Source organism: Metopolophium dirhodum, chromosome 1 (genome assembly GCF_019925205.1).
Source record: "Metopolophium dirhodum isolate CAU chromosome 1, ASM1992520v1, whole genome shotgun sequence".
In the NCBI taxonomy this organism is placed as follows: Eukaryota; Metazoa; Arthropoda; class Insecta; order Hemiptera; family Aphididae; genus Metopolophium; species Metopolophium dirhodum.
Window position 1 is genome coordinate 23105823 of NC_083560.1, and position 24913 is coordinate 23130735.

General features: G+C 38.0%; 3 protein-coding genes, 1 non-coding gene and 2 pseudogenes across 4 annotated transcripts; 2 read left to right on the top strand and 4 right to left on the bottom strand.

The window, feature by feature from the left end:
• Positions 1-2505: 2505 nt before the first annotated feature.
• On the bottom strand, positions 2506-5504 carry LOC132934417 (uncharacterized). The gene is made up of 3 exons (XM_061000722.1): positions 5475-5504; positions 4777-5349; positions 2506-3474 (listed from the first exon to the last, which is right to left on the bottom strand). Exons 1-3 carry the CDS (start codon positions 5502-5504, stop codon positions 2506-2508), a joined length of 1572 nt encoding a protein of 523 aa, XP_060856705.1.
• Positions 5505-9720: 4216 nt separating this feature from the next.
• On the top strand, positions 9721-14298 carry LOC132934429 (uncharacterized; the record flags this gene model as incomplete). The annotated part of the gene is made up of 6 exons (XM_061000731.1): positions 9721-9736; positions 10953-11471; positions 11557-11651; positions 11723-11925; positions 13344-13445; positions 14106-14298. Coding segments are annotated over 6 exons (1128 nt in total), but the record flags the coding sequence as incomplete, so codon positions are not given.
• Positions 14299-14324: 26 nt separating this feature from the next.
• LOC132937639 (U2 spliceosomal RNA) lies at positions 14325-14498 on the bottom strand (annotated as a pseudogene).
• Positions 14499-14741: 243 nt separating this feature from the next.
• Positions 14742-18587, bottom strand: LOC132934438 (uncharacterized). The gene has a single exon (XM_061000740.1). It carries the CDS (start codon positions 18585-18587, stop codon positions 14742-14744), a length of 3846 nt encoding a protein of 1281 aa, XP_060856723.1.
• A 947-nt stretch (positions 18588-19534) lies between these two features.
• LOC132937653 (U2 spliceosomal RNA) lies at positions 19535-19676 on the bottom strand (annotated as a pseudogene).
• A 4651-nt stretch (positions 19677-24327) lies between these two features.
• LOC132937656 (U5 spliceosomal RNA) lies at positions 24328-24449 on the top strand. Its single transcript, XR_009663758.1, has one exon. It is a non-coding gene; the product is annotated as a U5 spliceosomal RNA (small nuclear RNA).
• Positions 24450-24913: the final 464 nt, after the last annotated feature.

A 24913-nucleotide genomic window follows, 5' to 3' on the forward strand; every position in this document is an offset into this window, starting at 1 on the left:
AAACCATGAATTTTTGAATATATTTTTGGATGTTCAAAGGCATATTGTTGTAAATTAAAATGTCTAAACTATTTCATAAGCCAACATTTGTGGAATCCCCGTCACTGACTATTGCAACCTCATTGAAGCCAACTTCACTTAACTTCTCTGTTATTGTATATAATATTATTTCTTTAATCATCCGCTCATCAATTTGTAATATATTGGCTGCTTTCAGTTATATATTAATCCTTTTATTTTAAATAAAATTGAATTATTATTATTTATTATCAAGTGCTAGTACATAACCAGTTTTCATTATAATAGACAACATTTTATTTTTCATTTACCTCGTGCAATCACAGTTTGAACAGATTTATAAGGCCCTTAACTTGTTAGTTTTTTTTTGTCAAAACATATTCTCTTTGATATGTCTCATCAAAACACAAAATAGTTCATTTTTCATTGATTTCCATCGCGTCTCCTTGAATAAAAGAGTAATGTTAATTAATTTTAATTAATTGTTTATTTTGATTAAATTAAAATACCTCTAAATTGCATTAATGACAACACATCCTACAAAAGACCCGGTTCAACAGAAAATGTTAAAGCTTGAAACTTCAAGGCGTAGAAAGACCTTAGAATGTGTACCTAACTTTTGTATATATTTTAATAAATAATAAAATTAAAAAGTATTGGTCATTACTCATTAACCTGGTAACAAGAAACTTTTTTTGTTTCTCAAGTAGCGGTAAGCTTTCAGCAAGACACTGCGTAACGATATTATGTTATTAGCATTGATCTATTAACTAATGGACAGCAATTAGAGAGAGAAAGCAGGGGTATGATATAAAGCATGACAAATTATAATTTGTAAGATATAAAAATTAAAAAATTAAAAATATTAAAAAAAAATTCATTTTTAAAACTTTAAAAAAATATATAAATATAATAATTATCTTTGGTAAGAACGGCCGTGCCTAAACTTAATCGTCGCGTCGTCAGACAAAGGCTACAAATATTGTGTCAGCGGCACGGACCAATGCTGGGCCACAGACTAAGTTTGTATAAAAGTCTGTGTGCTGGGCATGGGTCTAGATATTAAAGAATGAATAGACAATGTCCATAATAACAATATTGAAGGAAGCATGCCGTAATGGGGAAGAGAGAAAGACTATTTTTATCATTGTCTCTCATTCTAGCCCGGAGGTAAAATCATAATATTGTTGCGTACATCTCCTTACAGGAGACAGTGACAGGAATGGATGATGGGTAGTTTTAATAAATATCGTAGTCTGATTAAAATTATTATTGTATGTTGTTGTTTATAAAAAGTGTAAAAGATAATGTCACAAGATTGTAATTTAAAGTACTTACTCTAGATCAGTAGTTCTCAATCTTTTTTGTACTTCGACCCAAATTTTTCCCGAAAATCTTTCACGACCTACGTGGTTTAACTTTTCAAAAAGTAGTTTTAAAAACAAAATTTGTTTATTACTTTTATTAGGTATTTATTATTTTATAGGTTTATAATCAATATATTTTTACAAAATAATGTTCTTTTAATAATGAGGCGTATTATAATAACCGTCGTAATAAATAAATATACGACAAATTATTATTTATTACCCACGTAATTTTTGGTACTATATTACTATTATCATATAAGTATATTTAATATTAATTTAACATACATTTCTTGAAATCTATATAATTCAAAAAAATTTTCACGACCCACCTGGCTGAGAGGTGACCAGGTTATCTGAGACGTTAGCTGGTCGGCTAAGAAGTCACCAGGATCGGCCAAAACCACCAGGTCCAAAGACACACAGCTTCCTCATCAGCACGGCATACGATCGGCTGCATAGAACTCTCATTGATGCGTACCAAGTCTCGCTAGTAAGACGAGATTGTTGGCCACGCGATGAATATAATTTTACCGGTGATGGTGAGCCTTATAGAGTCACACTGGGGTTTTGTTAGAGGTGCTTATAATAATAATAACGCTAACGTTTCGTATAAAATAAATAATAATATTTTCAAAAGGCACACAAGAATAGTTACCCCACGTATATATGGTGTTAGTGATATAACAATAATAATAATAACAATGAGCAAATAATAAAATGCAGTAATAATAAATAAATAGTAGCGAATACAATAATAAAATAACTACATTGACAATAATTTGGCGTATAGCCGACTCACGACAACCGTATGCGCGATGGCCTGGCACTAGGTCTAAAGTGGTGGATCGTTGAGGAGATGAAATTAAATGTTGAAAGTGATGATGATGGACAATGTTGACGGAGAGTATATGGATATGCACACAAGACGTGTAGTACTAATCAATAGTCACTTTCACAGGTGACAATGCGTATGGTGACGCGAATAAAGAATATAATATTGACGACATCGCGACGATGTGCGACAAAGACTGTCCGTGAGACGACTGGTTGCCGTTGCGTAGAATCACGGTGACGATATACGTGCGTTACGTTATGTAACGCCGTCGTGCATATGACTCTACGCAACACTCATGAAGGGTTCGTTGGCGGGATCCCACGAGCCAAGGGCGCCAACCACGAACGGAACGACCACTGCCTCGCACCCATGCTGCAGTGCCAACTCGGCCCAAAGACGTACATACTTCTCCTTTTTCTCCGCTGCCGCGTTGTCGAAAGGCACGGTGACGTCCACGATGAAAATGTTAGGGCCCTTCTTCAAAACAAAATCCGGTCTCAAGCCCTGGTTGCCCAGGACCTGATTCTCGGAGAAGACCTCAAACCTCGTAGACGCTGCCTTCTTGATCCTGGCAACTATGGAGTTGTGTCTCGCCATGTAGAGCACGGTGTACCGCATACAGTGGTCGACGACGTGGGATAGGCTTTCATTTATGTACTCACATCGTCTACACCTACGGTCACCGGCTTGCCAGGACGAGGAGCCATTCAACGGCACGATGTTCAGCCTGGTGCGATGGACAAAGCGCCAGTCGGCGGACCACGTGAAGTCGCCATCTCTCAGGAAATGGGAGGAAACAGAGTGAGCGGCCACGCACTCTACGGCCCTACCTTGATCTGGATTCACGATCAAGGCGTCGCTTCGTTTGAGCCGCAGAGTGTCGCGTACGGTTCTCATGACCGCCCGCCTATGCTTTCCACCCAACACCGTGCCTTTGTGTGCGATGGAGGGAGCACCATCCAACGACCACTTGACACCAAGTCGCTTGGAGACGTTCCGCGCCCTTGACCACACACTAGTGACCCCCGAGCCCCGGACCACCCGGAACACGCCCTCATCCTCACCCGAAAGGTATGAGGCCACCTCTTGGATGGAGGGGTCCTTGCTGATCCTCCACCTGGTGACTTCCTGCACGTGATCCGCCGCATCACTAGCCACCCTCAGGTCCGGGGAAGTAACCAGCTTGAACCCACTGTCCACCGCCGCGATGTCGGAGTCCTCGGCGAGGATACGGATTCCGCAGCACCCTCTCTTCGTGGACCCGTACAAGTACTCCCCCGAAGCCTACTGCGGCAGGTAGAGTGTAGCCTTGATTTCCGGCCGAAGGATCTTGTCCATCCTAACCCAGTCCGTCTTCGGGAACGTCACCAACCGTTATAAATGGACGGTTGAGGGGTAGAAAAAAGATAACTAATGGGACATGGGAGATAATTTACCCCGCGTAATTGATAAAAAATGAAATACTTACAGTAATGAGTAATGACATTTCCTTTATCACGGTCACTCTGGGACATGTTAATTTTACTTGTTTTGAAAAATTCCTTCATACAGTGTTCATTTTTTTTTATAATATCTTATAAGTCAGGTTTTCTTAACTTTTATTAAGGCAGAAATGTTAAAAATGTTTTTAATTAAATGTTAAGAGGTAAGCTTAAACTTTAAGAAAAAACAAATATAGGTTATTCAATATGTATTTTATAATTCCCGAGGTATCTATAAACCTTATTAAATAGAAACTTGTCCAGACCCAATGACGAATACTTCATATTATACTGATTAGCGATTAATGATTATATTACATACATATTTCAGTCATGATTAAATCAAATTCATAAAAATGTATTTTTAAAATTTAACCTACTTCCTTATTTATAAGTTAGGAAAAACATAATATTCAAGTCTGATATGTGTAGTGTGTTCCTATATTATGTTCTAAAAAAAATTTAGATAGATAATTAAGATATTTTAACAGTACAATATACCATCATATTATGTTGTCTAAATTTGACTAATGCACAACAAAGCAAAATATGTTATATTCACAATAATCTATCTAACTCATGTTATTTTTAATATAGAAGTGAGTCTATCATAACATCTAAAGGTAAAATACTATCTAGCCATCTAGGGCACATAAGCTTTTTTTTAATATAATAGATTTCTAAATCTCTAAATGCTCATAACTTGATTCAAATTTACAATAAAAAAATAAACCTATGTGAGATTCTAGATAATATTCTTACCTAAAAATTTGATAATACATCAATTAATTTTAATAATAATGCAATTGATATTTTGAACATGGTTATGTTTTACGATAATAAGACAAACGACACAATATGACATGAATATGACCAATATTAATATTAATATTCAGACCAAGATAATTGCACTCTGAAAAGGTTCTGGAAAAACATTATGTGCCAAAGTAAGATATTTTATACATTTTTTCCCTGTTCTTTATTTCTTTGGTCGTTTTTACTGATTAGTGATTACCAAAAAAAATATAACATAGCGGTGGAACGACAGTGTATATATGGTGACTTCCCGCACGTGATCCGCCGCATCACTAGCCACCCTCAGGTCCGGGGAAGTAACCAGCTTGAACCCGCTGTCCACCGCCGCGATTTCGGAGCTCTCGGCGAGGATACGGATTCCGCAGCACCCTCTCTTCGTGGACCTGTACAGGTACTCCCCCAACGCCTCCTGCGGCAGGTAGAGTGTAGCCTTGATTTCCGGCCGAAGGATCTTGTCCACCCTAGCCCATTCTGTCTTGGGGAACGTCCCCAACCGTTGTAAATGGACGGTTGAGGGGTAGAAAAAAGTCTTCAGCGCATCGATCCACTGCCAAGGTGCGAGCTTGCTCCTGGCAATACGCAGACCGATGGCTATGATTTCAGCGAGGGTGGACAGTGGAGGAACGGCGTTGAAATCAACCTGGGCTCCGAAGAAGGTGGTTGCTTCGCCCTCGGCAAGGGGACGAAGGGGGGGAGCCTTGCAACAGGAATTGAGTATCCCGGACACCCACCGGCCGTCGGAGCTAGGTAAATTGGGTCCGCGGGTTCGTTTTGAAAGCGGTAAGTTGAGTCCCGGGTATAAAAAGGTAATAGGTAAGTTGGGTCCCGGCTATAAATCATTGGCGCAATTAGGTCTAAAATATTAAAAACTTAAAACTTAAATATTTCATACTTATGTAATTTACTTTTGAATAATTATGTTACAATAATACGTCATATTGCATACAGTGGTACACCGCCTGGACACCAATTAATTCTACGCATGATGTTAATGTATGTATATACAGGTATTCTTATCGTGGATTTTATTACACTGGCCGTAGCCACTTTTCTCCAAAAATTAAATACCGGAATGTCGTAAACTTGTAACTTTGATTAAACCTACCTAATAGATATAGATACGAGTATACGAGCGTATACAAGTGTTAGTATTATTCGTATCAGTTAGTAGTTATTATCGATTTTGATGATGATTACGTACAGATACACGTACGATATCAGGGCTATTTCATTATATTTTTAGTAGCCTGCTGAACGTCAACTTGTGACTATATCGTGTCTTACAGCTATATACAGTTACACAATTTTACAGTTATTGTTTTTTTAAAAATCTTGAAAATGGAAATAATAACTAGTGAAAAAACAAAACTGTTATTATAAAATATGGTCATAAGTTTAGGTTTCACAGAATGTTGAAAAATGAAGAACAGAGATGGACCTGCTGTAAAAGTACATGTAAGTGTTTTTTTAAAACTTATAATGGTGTTGATACTGAGATTTTTTATGATCACAATCACAATAAACCTAGCGAACAAGACATCAACCGGCAAAAATTAAGTAATAATCTCAAGAGAAAAGCGGTAGAAGAGATATCGGTGTTGCCATCGAAACTTATTTGCAGAGAGTTAAAAAACTCTGATATAAATAGTTTATCTTTAAATGATACTTCTTTAATAAAAAGAAATATAAGAAATGCACGTTTATCTGTTCATCCCAAAATACCAAAAAACATAACAGAAACGCATACTGCTATGAATGAAATGACATTAGTTACTAATAAAAATGAATCATTTGTATTAGTTAATGATTGCAATAATGGTATAATTGGGTTTTCAACAAAAAGTAATTTAGAAGTGTTATGCGAAATTAGTACAATATTTGTCGATGGCACTTTTAGAAGTTGTCCAAAATATTTTTACCAATTTTTTACCATTCACGGCCTTGTTGGCGAATCATATATTCCACTTGTGTTTTTTTTATTACCTAATAAAGAAACAGAAACATACGTACGTTTATTTGAACATACTGTAAATAGTTGTGCACAATATCAATTAATATTTTCTCCTGATGTAGTATTTATAGACTTTGAGATTGTTATACATACAGCTGCAAAGCTTGTTTGGCCTAAAATCAATATAAAGGGATGTTGTTTCCACTTAGGACAAAATTGGTAAAAAAAGATTCAAGCTTGGTTTAGTAAACACATACAACTCATTAAACACAGAAAAAAGCGATTTTTTAAAATGTTTTTTTGATTTGCCATTTTTAAGACCCGAAGAAGTTGGCGAATGTTTTGCACAAGATTTAATGGCAATACAACAAAAAAACAAATAAAAACATTTTGCGATTATGTACTAGATAACTACATTTCACCTGATGCTACATTTCCCCCAGATATTTGGTCTGAATTTGCAGTCACCACAGTGCGTACAACAAATAGTTGTGAATCCTATCATGCTGTACTAAACCGAAGATTTTATAGTCCCCATCCTAATATTTTCAATGGACGAACTATTACAAATACAGTCTGAGACACATATTAAACTACGAAGTACAATACAAAAAAAGGTGGATAAGTGGATGTCGCTCTGCTGTAGAGTAGGTTACAAGTGGGTTACTGTAATGGATGGTGTTAAATTTGAATTCAATGATATAATATCATTGTATAAGAAAAACGATTCTGAGCGAAAACGGTCAGTCAGCCTATGATATTACCAAGTAATTTGATGATATTATTGTGAATAAAGTAATTTATATATAACCTATTTACGTGGAGCCTTGTTTAAAATTTTCAATCCTTACCCATAAAAGTTAAACATTTTATAAATTTTTAACTACAAAATAATTAATAAATTATAAATTTGATAAATGTTGTCAACATTTGAACTTTAAATGCTTATAAAAAAAAATTGTGCCTATGTATTTTTAATATTTTTCAACTGCTATTAGAACGATATATCAGGAGCCTTATATTCAATTTTCACGCTTTTTTACCCAACAAAAAATTTTTTATTGATATTTATAGAAAAAAAAACTAAAAAAATTGAAAACTCGCAATGTCCGTAAACAGCTCAAAAAGTGTCAAATTATTTTCAAAATTTTATCGTGTATAGAAAATGCTAATATAAACATTCAGTGAAATTTTCAAGTATCTACAGTCATTCGTTTTTTAATAACAATAAAATAAGAAAATTGTTACATAAGAAATCGAGTGAATATCAAATGTTGTAAAAATATAAATTTCAGACGCTCATAAAAATTTAATTTAAGTTTCTTGTAGACATTTTTTTTTTTTTTGATAAAGGTAGACAAACTTATGAGTAATCTTATATTACATTTTCAAATCTTAGATTTAAAAAGAAAAATTTTTATGAATTCTCAATTCAAAATAATTTGCTAATTTCCGTGATTTTTCCGTATTTTGTCAAAATTTGAACTTTAAATACTTATAAATAAAAACTGTGACTAAAGATTTTTAATTTTTTTCATCTGCCTTTGAAACAATAACTTAGGAGCCTTTTATTAAATTTTCAAGCTTTTTTACTCAACAGATAAAATTTTATTGATATTTATAGAAAAAAAAACTAAAAAAGTTGAAAACTGACAATGTCCGTAAACAGCTCAAAAAGAGTCAAATATTTTCAAAATTGTATGGTGTATATAAAATGCTCATATAAACATTCAGTCAAAATTTCATGTCCCTACGGTCATTTTTTTTAGAGTTACACCAAAAACTAAAATCGATTTTCTCAAAAACAGATTTTGCGTAAAAATTCCCGTTTTCCCTTAATTTTTCTTTTGTTTTTCACGTTGCTTTTGAAAACTACTGGGAAATTTTTACTTTTGACCCCCCAAAGTACCAACTAGATTCACTTTCCTATCAGAAAAGTTACTGTTGAAAAAAAATCCAAGCACTTTTATTGTCCTAAAAGGTGATGACAGACACAAAAATTAAAATTAAAAAAAAATTATAAATTAAAAAAAAAATAAAAAAAAACACACATCATTGTAAAATCAATACATTCATCGCTTCGCTCAGAATCTAAAAAGAAAATTACACTCGGTATGAAAAATACTTAAGAGAACAAATGATGAAATATACTAATAATATAATAACTCGATTAGAATTTGTTAAATGTTTATCATTTAAGTTTTTACTTAAAGCATAATATTTTTAAATATTTTTTGTAAAATTTGACGTACTATATCATTTAGCGTATTAACATTTTTTCCCGGTACACAATTTTTTAATTATTTATACCATAATATATTGTAAAATTTTACGTACTATAATATTATTTAGCGTATTGACATTTTTTTCCCGGTACACAATTTTTTAATCATTTATACCATAACATGGTAATATATATTATATTAATTATATTATTTATTTAAAACATAATATTATAAAAACCACATATATTTTAATTTATATATTTTTTTCCGGGACTCAACTTACTTACCTACAACCTTTTTTTTATCCGGGACCCAATTTACCAATCCCGCGGCCGTCGACCCGACAGGAGCAACGACGCGCACTTGGCTATAGTCAATTATCAGAATTGTGTGCAACAATGGATATTCCATGTATGTCTTCCAATACATTTCTATCGGTTCAAGAAGATATTAGTCAGCAAATTCATATAATCGCTGAAAGAGAAATGCAAATTGCTGGCGAGGAAGAAAAACGGTTGGCCTTAGAGTCTGGTTCAATTGATACGGATGGAACGCCAATGTGCACTGTAGTGGCTGACGGGCAATGGTCAAAAAGAAGCTATAAGACTAATTATGATGCATTGTCTGGCGTAGTAAGTTCTATAATAAACTTAAGTTTTTCATAAAATATTTATACATGATAATATAATATAAAACTATGACCTGATTTAATTTGTAATTTTTATAGGCAACTATTATTGGGTATAAATCAAAAAAAATTTTGTTTATTGGAATTCGCAACCGGTATTGTGCCGTTTGCCAAAGAGCAAAAAATAAAGGTTTACTGAGCATACTTGTTTTTTAAACTGGTCAAAAGGAGCTACAAGTATGGAAGCCGATTCAATTGCAGAAGGTTTTAAGCGAAGTATGGAATTACATGGATTGAAATACAATAAACTAATAGGTATATATTTATACAAATATATAATATATAAAAATAATTTATACATAATATTATATAATACATACTATAATAATTTTATATATATATTATATTATAGGTACAAGTGATATTTTATTTATGTTTGATATTTTAGTGCCTACCATAATTTCTTTTAATATTTTATTAAAGGTGATGGTGATTCTAGTGTGACAAAAAGGCTCTCTGAAATTATGCCTTATGGTCCTAAATTTCATATTCAATAAATAGAATGCCGTAAACATATGTTACGAAATTACGGAACAAAATTATCATTACTAGCCAAAAACATCAGATATCCTTACCTGAATTTAAGAAAACATATTCAAAGTAATATAATAAGATTCAGAAAGGCAATTGTTAAATCAATTGAATATCGCAGCCAATTAATCAACCAATCTGACAATGATAAACGTTTAGGTATATTGTATTTTTTTTAGTTTATACTATAATGCTTTATATATTAGGAGGATATAGTATAAAGGGACTAACTTGCATAAACATTTTCAAAAAATTATTATTTTGAAAATTAAAAAAAAAAATTATTGGCAAAAAACAATATGTAATTTTCAATTAATATAAATAATACACTAATAATTCACTTTTAACTATCAATTTTAAAATTTTTAGAATTTTGAAATAGTAAATGTTCATGGCCCATTGTTTAGTTTATACCTATATCGTTTTCCATGCAATTTGATCTCTAATAATACTATTGATGAATATAATTAAATATTAATTATTTTATTAACAAGGGTAGGTTTACGTAAGGATATTTTGAACAGTTTTTACCATATTTTGGGTTCTCATGTTCGGTGTGAAGAGTATTTCTGCCATGGGCCCAAATTAAACGAGCACAACTTTGTTGATGACGCAGAAAAATCGAAAGTTATAGACGAAATTACGCAGTTAGCTAATCGATTAGTAACTCATGCTGACAGTTGACTAATGAATGTGGATAACAATGTTTGTGAGCAATTTAATAGTATAATAAACAAGCATTTATCAGGTAAACCGATAGAAATGTTTTGAATATATATATAAGTATAAATAATAAATTTATAGAGATAAATAAAAACATTATGACTCTAGGTAAACGTATCAATTTTTCTCAACGGCAATCATACAACACCAGAGTTGAAGCTGCTGTTGTATCTTATAAATACGTCAGGGGAGTTTCTTAGAAAATTACACAAAAACGTAGTTAATGAAATAAGTCCAGGTAAAATAGTCATAATTTATATTTCATTAAAAAATAATTAATAATTAATAATAAATATAATATTTTACATTTGTAGGAGATATCGGGAAAAAATATTTGAAAACAAAACAAATGAAAAGTGAAAAAAGAAAATGTAAAAAACTCCTTTTTCCAAAAAAGGTAAAAAAATTTTCTAAACAAACGGGTCTGGATCAACATTATGGCCTGGCTGAACCGTTACTCGATGATATACCTTCGAATGAACTGGAATCAAAGAAAAGTGCATTCATTCAGTCACTTTACTTGGACCATGACAAACGCATAGAATTAGAAATTAAAACTAGAGAACAGGCTCATTCACAAATTTGGCACACAGAAAGAAGAAACCGAATAACAGCTTCAAATTTTGGTCGGATTTGTAAAATGCGACCAACTACATTATGTAGGTCTACGGTTTACGATATGTTGTATAGGTCATTTACTTCTAAATCAACTGATTATGGTAAAGCAATGGAAAATAAGGCTATAATCGTATTCCAAAACGGTTTTAATTGTACTGTTGAACCTTGTGGTCTTATAGTGGATGACGATTTGCATTATTTAGCTGCTTCTCCCGGTAAAATAATCAAAAATAATTAAATTTAATTACTATTAATATGTAAGTATATTTATGAATAAGTTGTATTATATTTCATCGATAGATGGTCTTGTGAGAACTGATTATGTCGTAGAAATAAAGTGCCCATTCAAAGCTAAAGACAGTTCCAGTTTTATTGAAGCCGTAATGAATAAAAAAGTAAAATTTAATTATAAAAATTTAAAATATGGTATATGAGCTAAATGTTTAAATATAATATAAATTGTTAGATAACATTTTGCCGTATTCAAAATGAAAATGAAATAGAACTGAAAAAAGAGCATAATTACTACTATCAGATTCAAGGCCAAATGCACGTCTCAAAAAGACAATTTTGTTATTTTGTTGTATACACCGAAAATTGGTCTAAAGTTCAAATTATTGAATACGATGAATCATTTTGGTCGAATAAAATGGTTAGCAAACTTGAGGTGTAAGTACAAGTGTACCTATACTGTATAACAATAGTAAAAAACTATAATATTATAATTAAAGACCGGATTTAATTGCATTAAAAACACTCAAAAATTGCATAGTAAAATTGTATAATTGCACCAAAAATCCCATAAAAATTGCAAAATAAATTGCACTATAAAAATGCAAGTCGTATTTATATATTCATTAATTAATATTACATTAATTACATTTAATATTAATTTTACATTTTTGAATTAAAATTGATGATTAAATACATTTCTAAATTATTTTCATTAAAATTAAATCTTCTATTAGTTAAAATATGTTTGTACAACGAGAAAGTACGTTCTACGTCAACACTCGTTATTGGTGCATATTTAAAACATTTTAATAAAGTAGGCGTTATATCTAAATTAACATTTGCTTTACCTGACATGACTTCATAGTAACACTTTAAAGTTTTATACCCTTCATTTTTTTCAATTACATACATACATTTTTCCTTAATTTTTTCCCCTTCTGGACCAGGAATATTCGTTAAAATATCTTCAATTTTTCTAAAAATATCCATACTTTTCAGTAGTTCACTATTAGATTCTTCCAAAATTTTGAGATTCGTGCATAACTCTAAGTGTAATTTTATGAATGCTAAACCACATTTGACTGCATTATCTTGTACAAGCAGTTTCAGCTTTTCGACACTTAAAGCATCATCTGTTAAACTTTCAATCACGTTTTTAAACTTTTCAAAATTATTTGCATAGAAAAGTGCAGCGTTTAACCATGTTCCCCATCTTGTAATAATAGGTTCGGGTGGTAAAGGTATACCCGGCATTTCTTTTCTGTATTTATTTATTCTCGATGGTGCTTTTAGGAAAGCTTTTTTTCCTAAAATAAACAAAATAAGTTACAAATGTATTTATAAAATTAGTTAAGAAATATTGATTTGTACATTTGATTACGTGAAATATACAAAATTGAAAAAAATTGCAAAAACATTAAAAATTGCAATAAATTGCAACATAAAATTAAACAGAAAGACAGTAATTAATACAAATCGTGTACCTATTTGATCAGATTTGATTTATCTTAACTACAAAAAAAATTGCAATATCAATTAAATCCGGTCTTTAATTATAATAATATGCTAACAAGTATAATACAATTTTGTAAACACTATCAAGTATCAGTGTTTCTGTTTGACAAAATATATTATAAATGTTTTTGGTTAATAATATGATGTACAAATAAATAAAAATACAATTAATATACAATAGGTACACACGTTACACCTATGTGTATTGTATTGTTGTTTGTTTGTACATTATATTATTAACCAAAAACAATTATATTATTTTTTGTATTATATCTTATGTTATATTATATTATATCTACATAAATCTTAAATATTATTATTTCATTAAATTTTTACAGTTTCTACAAAGAATGTTTACTACCGGAAATTGTAAACCCGCAGTATGGAAAGAGACTTTTGGTTACCGATATTAAAGAACCCGCTCATATATTTGACAATATAAAGAATAAAAAACAGAAATAATAAATTATCTATATTAAAATGAACAACATACATTATAAAAAATTGTTTGTTATATATTATATTTATGGCTTTATTAAATGCATTGATGAACTCATACCTACAAGTTTTTACAATAATGTATTTTTGATTAACTGATTTATTAATATCAACTTCATATTTAAAACATAACTAATGAATACGTGTATAGGAGAATAATCGTACTAACTATCGTACGAAAAGTACTTCAGGTTACTTAAAGTTAAAACGTAAAAGACGCAACATGGTTACTAAAAAATGTATTTAATCTTTATTATTATTATCTATATCTATTATTTTATGTGTATTTTAAAAAGTATTTAGATTACAAATGTAAATCAAGCTATCTTGTTAAATTTGTTGTGATTTATGTATGGATACACGTATTTAAGTTAACAGGAGCTTTCATTAAAAAGTAAGTCTACCGAGGATCGAGCGCGCGGCGTGTACGTACATTAGAAATACACGGGTGACAATTTCCGCAATGGTCAATATTGTATGTGCAATAATAATGCGCCTCTCCTGTGAGTCCCGCCACGGAGACACGGCGGCGACACGGCGCACAACGCCATCTCTGGAGCGTTACTACATACGTAACACTTTTACTATTGAACACTCTTAAGGCGGAGCCCAAGCATGTCCAGGCCACTGTGTGCCGCGTCGATAGACGATTGGAGCTCGCCAGGGCTGTCAACAATGAGGCACAAGTCGTCGACGAACGTATCGACAGACTCGCCCTGCAGGAGCGCCACAACAAGCCATGAAGATCAACTCTGCTTACTGCCGGACAAGTTGGGGATATCGTTGGACGGTTGAAAAAACAGTGTGTAGGCCGTTTGTTTAATGTGTGGGCCGTTCCCGGTGGTACTGCAATACCGGGTCAACCCGCGGTGGAGCAGGAGCAAGCCCCAAAATCTCCACCAGATTTCAAAAATTAGTTTAACATTTGAACCTCTCAATGAAAGGTGTATCAGATGTTAAGCTGATAAGAACAGATTTTATTTAAAAATATTTATGGTGAAACAGTAAAATGGGGGCCTATAAAAAAAAAAAAAAAAAACCACAAAAAATTAGAGAACAAAAGGGGGGACACATATAAAGGGAACATCAGTATTTTAGCAATAAATATAAGTATATATAAAAAAAGTATAAAAATAGAGGTAAAAAACATGGTACATAAAAATCAGCTGAGAACGAAAAGAAAAATACAAAAATACACAATAATACAAGAATATACAAAAAAAAATATAAAAAAGAAGTCACGAGGGCAACTCCCTGACCTGTCGGACCCCGGACAAGTGTTCAATATAGACGTCCCTGGAAGCTGCAATGGCGTCGCTGACGCACAACTTCCGGAACAGGGTACCATACGACCGACTACATAGCTTCCTCAGGAAGACGTCATTGGCCGGGTCCCAAGAGCCAAGGGCACCCACAACAAAGGGAACAACCACCGCCTCGCACCCATGTCGCGCCGCGAGCCAAGCCCTAAGTTCCTCATATTTTGTTCGCTTTTCCGCCGCCGCCACTTCAAATGCAGCGAGGCGGTTATCAAAGGGGACTGTTACGTCCACGATATAGAGGTTTGGGCCCTTCTTCAGAACTAAATCCGGTCTCAAACCCTGGTCACCCAGGGCTTGGTTCTCGGAGAGGACCTCAAACCTCGTGGACGCCGCCTTCTTGATTCGGGCGACAACGCTATTGTGCCTCGCCATGTACAGGCCGGTGTAACGCATACAGTGATCGACGACGTGGGCTAGGCTTTCATTTGTATACCCACACCGTCGACACCTGCGGTCACCGACCCTCCATGACGAAGAGCCATTTAGCGGTACGAGGTTCAGCCTAGCGCGATGGACAAAACGCCAATCGGCGAACCTCGTGAAGTCACCCTCCTTCAAAAAGTGCGTTGAGGCCGCGTGGGCGGCGGCACACTCGACGGCCCTGCCTTGATCAGGTTTGGCGATCAAGGCGTCACTTCGGCCGAGCCGCAAAGTGTCCCGAACAGTCCTCATGACCGCCCGCCTCTGCTTCCTCCCCATCACTGCTCCCCCGTGTGTGATCGCCGGGGCCCCATCCAACGACCATTTGACCCCCAGACGCTTAGAGGCGTTACGCGCTCTCGACCACACACTGCTGACCCCCGTGCCCCGAGACTCCCGGAACACCCCCTCGTCCTCACCCGACAGGTAGGAGGCAACTTCATGAATGGTCGGCACCTTGCAAATACGCCGCCTTGTCACCTCCTCCACGTGCTCCGCAGCATCTTCGGCCACCCTCAGGTCTGGGGAGGACACCAGCTTGAAGGCACTGTCCACGGCGGCGATGTCGGCGTCCTCTGCCAAGAGCCTGATCCCGCAACACCCACGCCTGGTCGATCCGTAGATGTACTCCCCTGAAGCTTCCTGCGGCAGGTACAGGGTGGCCTTGATCTCCGGGCGGAGCACCTTGTCCACCCTCGCCCAGTCACCTTTAGGAAACGTCCCCATCCTCTGGAGGTGGACTGTGGACGGGTAAAAAAACGTTTTAAGGGCGTCAATGCGCTGCCAAGGGGCCAGCTTGCTGCGGGATATTTTGAGGCCGATTTCCGTTATCTCGGCGAGTGTGGAGAGGGGCGGCACGATGTTGAACCCAACCTGCGCTCCGAGAAAGGTGGCCGCCTCGCCCTCGACCAGCGGGCGAAGCGGGGAGTCGAGTAGCCGGAATTGGGTGTCCCGAACACCGACGGGCCGCTTACCGGACAGGTGCAGGGAGGCACACTTGTTGGCATTGAGTTTGAGGCCGATCATACCGAGTCCGACGCGCGCGGCGTCGATGGCCGACTGGAGGTCTCCCGGGCTGTCGGCGATCAAGCACAGGTCGTCCGCGAACGCCAGTACCCGATGATCGGCCGACGCGCCTTGCAGGCGTGCCACCACCGGGTCTATGGCCATGATAAAGAGTAGGCCACTAAGCGGGCACCCCTGCTTAATGCCCGAGCGCACCGGGATGTCGCCCGTCATTCCACCGGCCACACTGACTGAGGACGTGGCCCCGGAGTAGATGTCCCGCACTGCCAGAAGGAGATCCTCTCCAGCTCCACTGGCCTGGATCGCTGCCTCGAGCGCGGGGTGTGGTATCGCCCCGAACGCATTTGACACGTCCAGCCAGGCCACGCACTTGTCCGCCGCGTGTGTCCTGGCCTTCTCGAGTACACGATTGAGGGTGTGGACGTGCTCAAATGCGCCATCCGCCGGGAGAAACCCCTTCTGGCACGGGCTCAGGACGTTGTTGGCCACCAGCCACTCCGTCAGCCGTCCGGCGACACATCCCACGTAGAGTTTGTACAACGTGCGGCTCAGCGAGATCGGCCGCCAGTTGGTTAAATCCTCCTTCGCCCCCTTCTTGTAGATCAGGATTGTGACGGCTTTCTTCCACGCTGGGGGCACTCGTTTGAACCTGAGGCATGTGTTGAGGATCCCCGTGAGGACCGTGCACTCTGGGTCCAGCCGCTTCCAGTGCCGGTACGTGAGCCCGTCGTCCCCAGGTGCCGTGTTTTCGAACTTGCCGAGACGCTTTGAAACATCGGCATACTGGAACGGGCCCATCGGTACCGGGTCACGGCCGTCCACCCTCGCATAGATGCTGGGGTCGCATGCTGAGGGTGCCCAGGTCCTCTGAAAATGTTCCTCAACGGCCGGAACGGGGACCTCGCACGACTGCCCCTCACCCGACAGGATCAGCCGGACAGCACGTCGCCTGTTACGCCTATACAGCGACTGGATTCCCTTGGCGTCTGTCGGGTCGATCGCAGTCCTGTTGCCCGATGACCTGCCCTCCGGTCTGACGGGCAGTTTAACAATGACCGCGGCCTCGGCGGTCATCTCGTCGACGAGGGCGACGAACCGCGACCACACCTCCTCCGTGCACGGACCTCTGGAAAAGTCCGCGAAGCGTTCGCGGAACGCGTGCAGGGGTGTGGTGTCGTCGGGTTGCAGAATGTGATCGCCATCGTCGGGGACCTCGGCGGCCGCGTCGAGCTCGGGCACGGGGACGTCCAACAGGTCATCGTCCTCCGGGGCCAGCCCACTCGAGTCAGAGCCGCTATCCGAGGTCGGTGGAGGAATACGCGGCCGCCACAGCTCCGGGCTCGCAATCACAACATTGTAGCCCTCGTTCCTGGGCGATTCGCGACGTGGCGGAGGTAGAGACGGCAGCGGGAGTGACAGTCTGTCACCGACCCCGCGCGGCCTCACCGGTGTCGCACGCCTCGTGCTGGCGGGCAGGAGCGTGGGAAGCGGTGACAGGGGTGCGCCGCCTGTGTCCGGCGGTCTGTCACCAGCCGGTGTCCTTGGCGCACCTCCTGACGCGGCGCCCGCTGTCGATACTGAACCGCCTGTGTCCGGCGGTATGTTACCAGCCGGTATCCTTGGTTCAGTACTGGTTGTGGGTGGCAGTGGGGACGTACCGCCTGTTGCCGGCGGTCTGGTACCAGCCGGTGTCCTTGGCACGTCCACTGCCTCCGGAACGCGAGCGTCTCCTCCGCGCGCCGGGCGGGGGTTTCGGTCCGAGCGCAACCGTTGACGCGTCGCCGGGACCGGGAGCGGCACGGCGGCCGCGGCCAGTGCGTCGATACGGCGGTGGTTGCGCAGATGGTTGGTCAGTCCCTGCTTACTGGGGAAAGACTCGGGGCAACCGGCCACCGTGCACGTGAAGCGGTCCGCTGTGTCCGCAGCGTCCTCAATCGGGACCTGGCATTTGTGTGCCCCGGGCCGGACGCCGAGAACGATCCCGCACCCGACGCATCGCACCGACGTATCCTCCGCCTCTGCGTGTAACTCACGGAGGTGACGGGTGATGGATTGCTTCGCGCTCGTCCACACCTTGGCGCGAAATTTGGCCGAGCAGTCGGCGTGCGGGCACTCGACGGTAGTGGGCAGAGGGAGCCAGAACACTAGCGTGTGGCCCTCTAACGCGGGCTGCCGGCGGCTCACGATGGGGCCATCCGCGGTGCTACCACGGTCGGACACTGAGTCGCTATCCGACTCGTCACGGTCTGGTGGCGGCACCGGGTCGGCCCGAAGCGATGGACCGGCCACCTGGCTACTGCCAGTGTGGTCGGCCATATGAGAAAAGACTCACGGAGTTGGGATGTCCACTGGAGGCCGGGCTGACCAAAAGGCGGCGGCAGCCGGACGGCAGGGACGATCCACGGACCGAGAAACAGCTGGGCCAAGAGGCGGGCACCAGCCGGACCTGACTGATCCAAGAGACGGCGGCAGTAGGTCGAAAAAATCACAAACGGAGAACAGCTGGGCCAAGAGGCGGTCACCAGCCGGACCCACTGATCCAAGAGACGGCGGCAGCAGGTCGAAGAAATCACGAACGAAGAAACGGCTGGGCCAAAAGGTGGTCACCAGCCGGACCTGCTGATCCAAGAGACGGCGGCAGCAGGTCGAAGAACTCACGACATGGACAGGTACGGCTCCAGCTGCTCCAATAAGTGGCGTACAGCTGGAAGACACGAAAAAAAAAAAAAAACACACGCGAACGACGACGAACGGTTCCAGCTGCTCCAAGAGGCGGCGTACAGCTGGACGACGCGACGAAGAAAAGAACTCACAAAAAAAAAGAAGAACTCACATGAACGACTGGGCCAAGAGGTGGACACCAGCCGGGGTCAAAAAATAAAAACTATAAACTCGGGCGAAACGTGTAATGCATGACCCGATCGGCCGTCTCTGCCGGTCAGTGTGGTTGTGTTAAAAAAAAGATCATGGCATTGTGGTAGATATTATCGTGGATTGCACCACGTTGGCGGGCGGACTATGGCCTGGCCTCCAGGAGGTATCCCAGGCGAGGGACTCCGCTTTTAAGGTGTGCCACCACCAGCAACACTGGTCGTGGCGTCTAAACCGCGCTTCACCCCCGGGTAGAATATAGAATCTGTCCGGGGGTTGACTCAGCACGAGGCACGGCACTTGACGCCAAAGCCTAATGCGGAGAAGACGTCACAAACCACACCACAATCACCAAGGTTTAACACAAAACAACAGAGACCAAATTACAACAGAGAGGGTCGATCGAATCACGTCCGAATCGGGTAAGACAAAGTATATGTTAGGCGGGAACTGTTCTTCACAGGGTCGCTTTAGCGTTAAGCTGATAAGAACAGATACTACACTTTGATCTTAGCCGATAGGCCGAGAAGCGATACACTGCTAACATCACTAAGGTATCTTAAAGATAAACACAATTCTAAGACGATTGCAGTTTCAAATTTGAGCGTGTTCGGAAAAGCGAAAATATCGATTTTCGAAAAATTGCATTTTAAAAATTGGTCGTATACGTCATTAATTTTATGTGTTGCACCTCACAGGTCGATGATAATTGCATTGAAATAGATGATTTTATAGATTAATTGTCGAATATACCATCAGACAAATGATACAGCTCAATTGCGCTATCTACCGTCAATAAAAAACGAACGCATACGCGAAATATTCTTTTTCAAAAACACGTATTTCGTTGTTTATTTCTACACAACTTTGTTTTTTCTTATGTTTAATAGTTGTAAAATACGTACAAGTTTGCAAATAACCGTTTGAATACAATACGATCAGTGTCGTTGCGATGGAATTATAACAAACGACGTTTCTACATACGAAAAATCGACAACGGCGGCCGCAGATAACCGCCACCGTCGCGGTCGATGGGAATGTTACCTACGACGTGTAATAATGACGTGCGGCAAAATACGGCGGCATCGTGTACCAATAGCGCCCTCTCGTTGTCATACTATCGGCCCATGTATTTACATAATTCTTAATAGTATTTTATAACGTATAATGTGAGAAATAACAACAATATTACAATACTATATAATAATTATTGTTGTTCTTTTTAAAATAATGTTTACAAATTTAACTTTATTACTCAAAATTAATTAATATTTTACATTTATAAGTAGTTTAATGTTTTGTAGGAGGCATGTAGCCCACGAGCTCACCGCACAGGGGTTATAGTCCATATGCGTATTTTACATTTTCAGACTTCAGTCATTACTTGTGCAACAAAAGTGCATGTAAATTCCACCGATTGCAACCATTTTAAACATTTTTTCATGTAAAATCCACCGGTACTTTTTACTACATGTAAAAACCTAAATTCAGTCGAATTTAAATTCTTCCGAGTCCGGGATAGTCGAATGCACATAATATTACCTAAAAAGAAATGGTCGAACTGCACTCGGGTAAAAAGCAGATAGTGGTCGAACACCATTCGTTCAAAAAAAGGGGTTAAAATTTAAGGTCACTATGTACGTTCTAGTTTATTATTATAATAATATTTGACGCTTTAAGAAAAGATTAAAAAAAATTATACAAATATAATTATATTACTTAAATTATCAAAATTAATTGAAAAAAAAGTTATTATAATAGTTTATGATAAACCTATATAATATTATATCAACATAATGGATAATGGTATGTATAAAACAATCATTCTTATTATACAATATTTAATATTTATAAGTTATAACTAATTCAATGTTTAATGTTACCTATATATTGTGTAGGTACCTCACCGTACACGGGCGCATACAGCTATAGTCTATAAATTATAATACACGTCTTTTACATTTTCAGTCATTATTTGTTTAGGCTTAAGTAGATATATAAGTATATAACATTATACTAGTTGTCTACATATGACTTATTATAGTTATTAATTATTACCTACTTGGCTTTGGCTACTTATTAATCAGTGTAGAACATAGATTGATATTTTGCAAACAAAATTTGATGTCTGTTTAATTTTCATACGAAATTCAGTACTTCAGACTTCATTACTGTATTAAACTATTAAGTATTAACTACTATTTATGAATACGTGAACCAACTATCTACCATCTAATTAAAATTATTAAAATCTGTGAGTGTTTTAGTATTTTAGGTACAGTTTACATTTAGATACTTAACTAAACATTAGTACATATTATATTACATGTTTTGATGTTTTGATTACAGAATTAAACACCAATAAACTGTAGGTATATTTTGGTTTTATACATTTTTGAATGTTTTGGTTATGGTAACACATTAACACAATTGATTTCATATGTATATTGTATATAATTATGAAGTTGTAACTGACGTTTTTTGCACTCACACGTCATGTTTACACCCCCCTACACAGTGGTGCCCTAAATTGGTCCATTTTTATAAATATTTGTGTCGTAAAAATTGGAAAATTATAGATCCGCCACTGCCCCTACCGACAGGGTTGGGCTGTATCCCGATACAATTATAAGTATAAAATGTAAGTATCAAGTCACTAGTATCGTAATAATATAAAACCAAGTAACGAGTATCTAGTATAGGGATATTGATTTTTATCTTGCTCGACAACTGCTGCCGCGCCGCCGCCGTCTAATTAAATTGTACCATTATGACAAAAACCGTGTCGACGACGACGCAGCACTGCAGCAGTACGCGTAGGCCAGTGGCCTGGATATATTCCTGGAGTCCAAGGGACCCACATATTTTTTGTTGTTTTTATGCATTTTGACATTTTGTTACAGTTTAGTCATAAGTATAAGAACAATTTTGCGCTCCCACGTGAAACATTTCTGTAGCTGCTCCTGATATGGAATAAATATTTTCAATACGTGTTGAATAAATAGTAAATACCATTGATTATAAATACTATAATATATTATATATTATACTATTATCAATTATGTATTCATTTTTCATAGTCACAGGTGCTATTGTGATCGCATTAGTGTGTGAGTGTGACTGTAGTGTAAAAAAAATAACAAAGCGCTCCACGCAAGTCAATAAATTACGTGCTACACGAATATCTATAGAATATTTTGAGTTTTATGGTAAAAAAATATACATTTTTTGCAAATTGTATTACCTAATTGTTAGTTATCTGATACAATTTCTGAAAACATATTTGTACTTGTCATGAAATTTACTTGAAATCCACTTTCTTACAATCTTAAATTAATATTTTAGTTCAATATTAATATCGTATCTTTTTAAATGTGGTAAATGATAATTATAGATACTAATTAATGTTTAAAAAATATTGTTCGACCATTTGCATATGGTTGTGACTTGTGAGTAATATTGTAGTCTGGGGATTTTTTTCCTGGGGATTTTTATTCCGACTGCCATTACTGTAGGTATACTTATAAAATTTATTATTTCTTAATTTAAATAATTTATATTTATGTAGGTATATTTAATACGACATGTATTCTGGTATTCATAAATATTAAAATATCGATTATTAAATTAAACCTAGTACCTACTACATAATATTATGTATAAGCAATAAGTATAACCATTAGGTATATATAAATTATAATACATGGTATAACGTTTAACTGAACTTTCAATAAATACAACTTAAATGGATACCTATAATAGTATATACAAATTTGTATGGTATTAACAAATAATAATACAGAACCTAAAAGCATACTTTGAAGAACAATTAATAGTAAATAAATAAAAATTATATCTGATAGGTAGACTGTTTTTTTTAAGACTTTTTAAAAAAATTTCACAATGTCAAACTGGAGAGACCGTTTCATTAAAAAGTGACCAATATTTTCGTATTTCACATATTATTATATATATTATAATTATCATATATAATATGATTGCATACACGTATTTTTTTTTTTGCTGGTCGAACAAGGCCCACGGCCCATGAATATTATTATTACGTCCGGTTACGTCCGGCCCGCCACACAATGCGGCGGTGGTTAATAAAATTGACACAGTCAACACATCGCGACGTCAAATAGCATTTTACAGTGTGTGTAGACTCTAAAATACGGCATAAAGAATGATCGTTTTGGAATTCCGGAATTCTGCCGATCGCTGTCCACGTATTATTATTTTTCAGGTGAAATACTATGGCCGGGCGGACACTAAAGCATGTACAATAACGTTTACAAGCATTAAATATTGCAGTACAAAACTGACAGTCAGTGGTCTGTGGGAAAAGGAAGTTTTTGTTTTCACTGCATTGGTGTGGTGCGCCCGGTCAAAGGTGTGCGGTGTAACGCCGAACCACGAACATCTATACCGGCACCAATAGATCGGCTAAAGAGAGAAATAAGACAATATTATTTATCCGAGTGAGAACGCTGATGTTTCGAAATTTAGTCGAAATTAGAATTATTTTACTGGAGCGAAACAATAACAACAATCACTTTTAAAAGCACTATTACCATTCATTGTGGTATAAATGATTATACCAATTCTATTACTATTTACGGATTGTTATAAACATCATAACAACCGTTGTTTGAATGCGTCAACAAAAAATCAATTCGATCGATCGGCATTTACCATACATTGTCGCCCGTATTCGTTATCCACTTAAGCACGTCAAAACAATTAATCATGTATTCAATTAATTAATCATGCTCTTAAGAACGCACAGTACTCGGCTATGGACATGGATCCGAAAATCCTACGATTGAGGAGAGCTGTGAATTGTGATTCGTTCCGATTTCATTCGGTATTATTGTTGTGGACGCCGGCCAACTAGCGTTCTCGTGTATCGGCGGACGGTCGATAGATGGCGTTCGCCGGTACGGTCGTTTGCTGACGCGGTTTTTATGCGGTCGCCGGGGCGTGTTGGGCGTACCGCGAACAAAGCTGTCCACGCTCGGCCGTTGTGACAACGTCTAAAGCTTGCACTGGTGTGGTACGAACTCGCGGCGGCTCAGCCGATTTGCGTTCACATCCAGGAAAATGGTGTGATGCGAATATCGGCGACTGCACAGCGTTGCTGCCGTACGAATTGTATATAGGGAACCGACCGCCCAAGTCCAACCAACTCCGGTTCCCTTTCAAATCGTAAAAATCTTTCGCCTTTTACTAAAGATTTCCGTGGAGGGGAGCACTCAAAGGAGTCTAGAAAATAATTTTTATTTGCCCGATCTTACTGGTCGGGCTTCTTATGCTGCACATATATTCAACAAACATGTTACATGCAGAAGTGCAGACGATACCGGATAACGTAAAAACATCTTCGTGTAACGTCGGTACTGCTATATAAAATGCCATGTTACTGCCTAATGCGTAATGACATGATTATAATTGTGTAAAATATTATATTGTACACACGACGAAATAACAATTTATTTATTATTTCGTCATAATATTATTATACGATAAATAAAATGTATATTCATGCAGGGCGCTCCTGATAACTATCAACTCTGCTTTCTTGATCGGCGGTACTGTTCCACTGTCGCGCTAGCGGTTTCGCTACCGACGCGGTACGTCGTGATATCACGGCAGATTTTAAGAGCATTTTATTTTTCTAATAATGGTTAAGTAAAATAAAATAAAAATAATTTTCTTCTTTTACACGATTACAATTATTCATACTACAGATGCTAATAACAATATTATAA

Excerpts from the sequence above, each read along its gene's own strand:
- LOC132934438 (XM_061000740.1), bottom strand. The coding sequence starts at position 18,587 with ATGGCCGACCACACTGGCAGTAGCCAGGTGGCCGGTCCATCGCTTCGG.
- LOC132934417 (XM_061000722.1), bottom strand. The coding sequence starts at position 5,504 with ATGCGTAGAATTAATTGGTGTCCAGGCGGT. Across the intron at positions 5,350-5,474 it reads TTAATTGGTGTCCAGGCGGT|CCGGGACCCAACTTACCTAT; the intron begins GTACCACTGTAT and ends AATGATTTATAG. Across the intron at positions 3,475-4,776 it reads CTAGTGATGCGGCGGATCAC|AGAGGGTGCTGCGGAATCCG; the intron begins GTGCGGGAAGTC and ends GGGTCCACGAAG.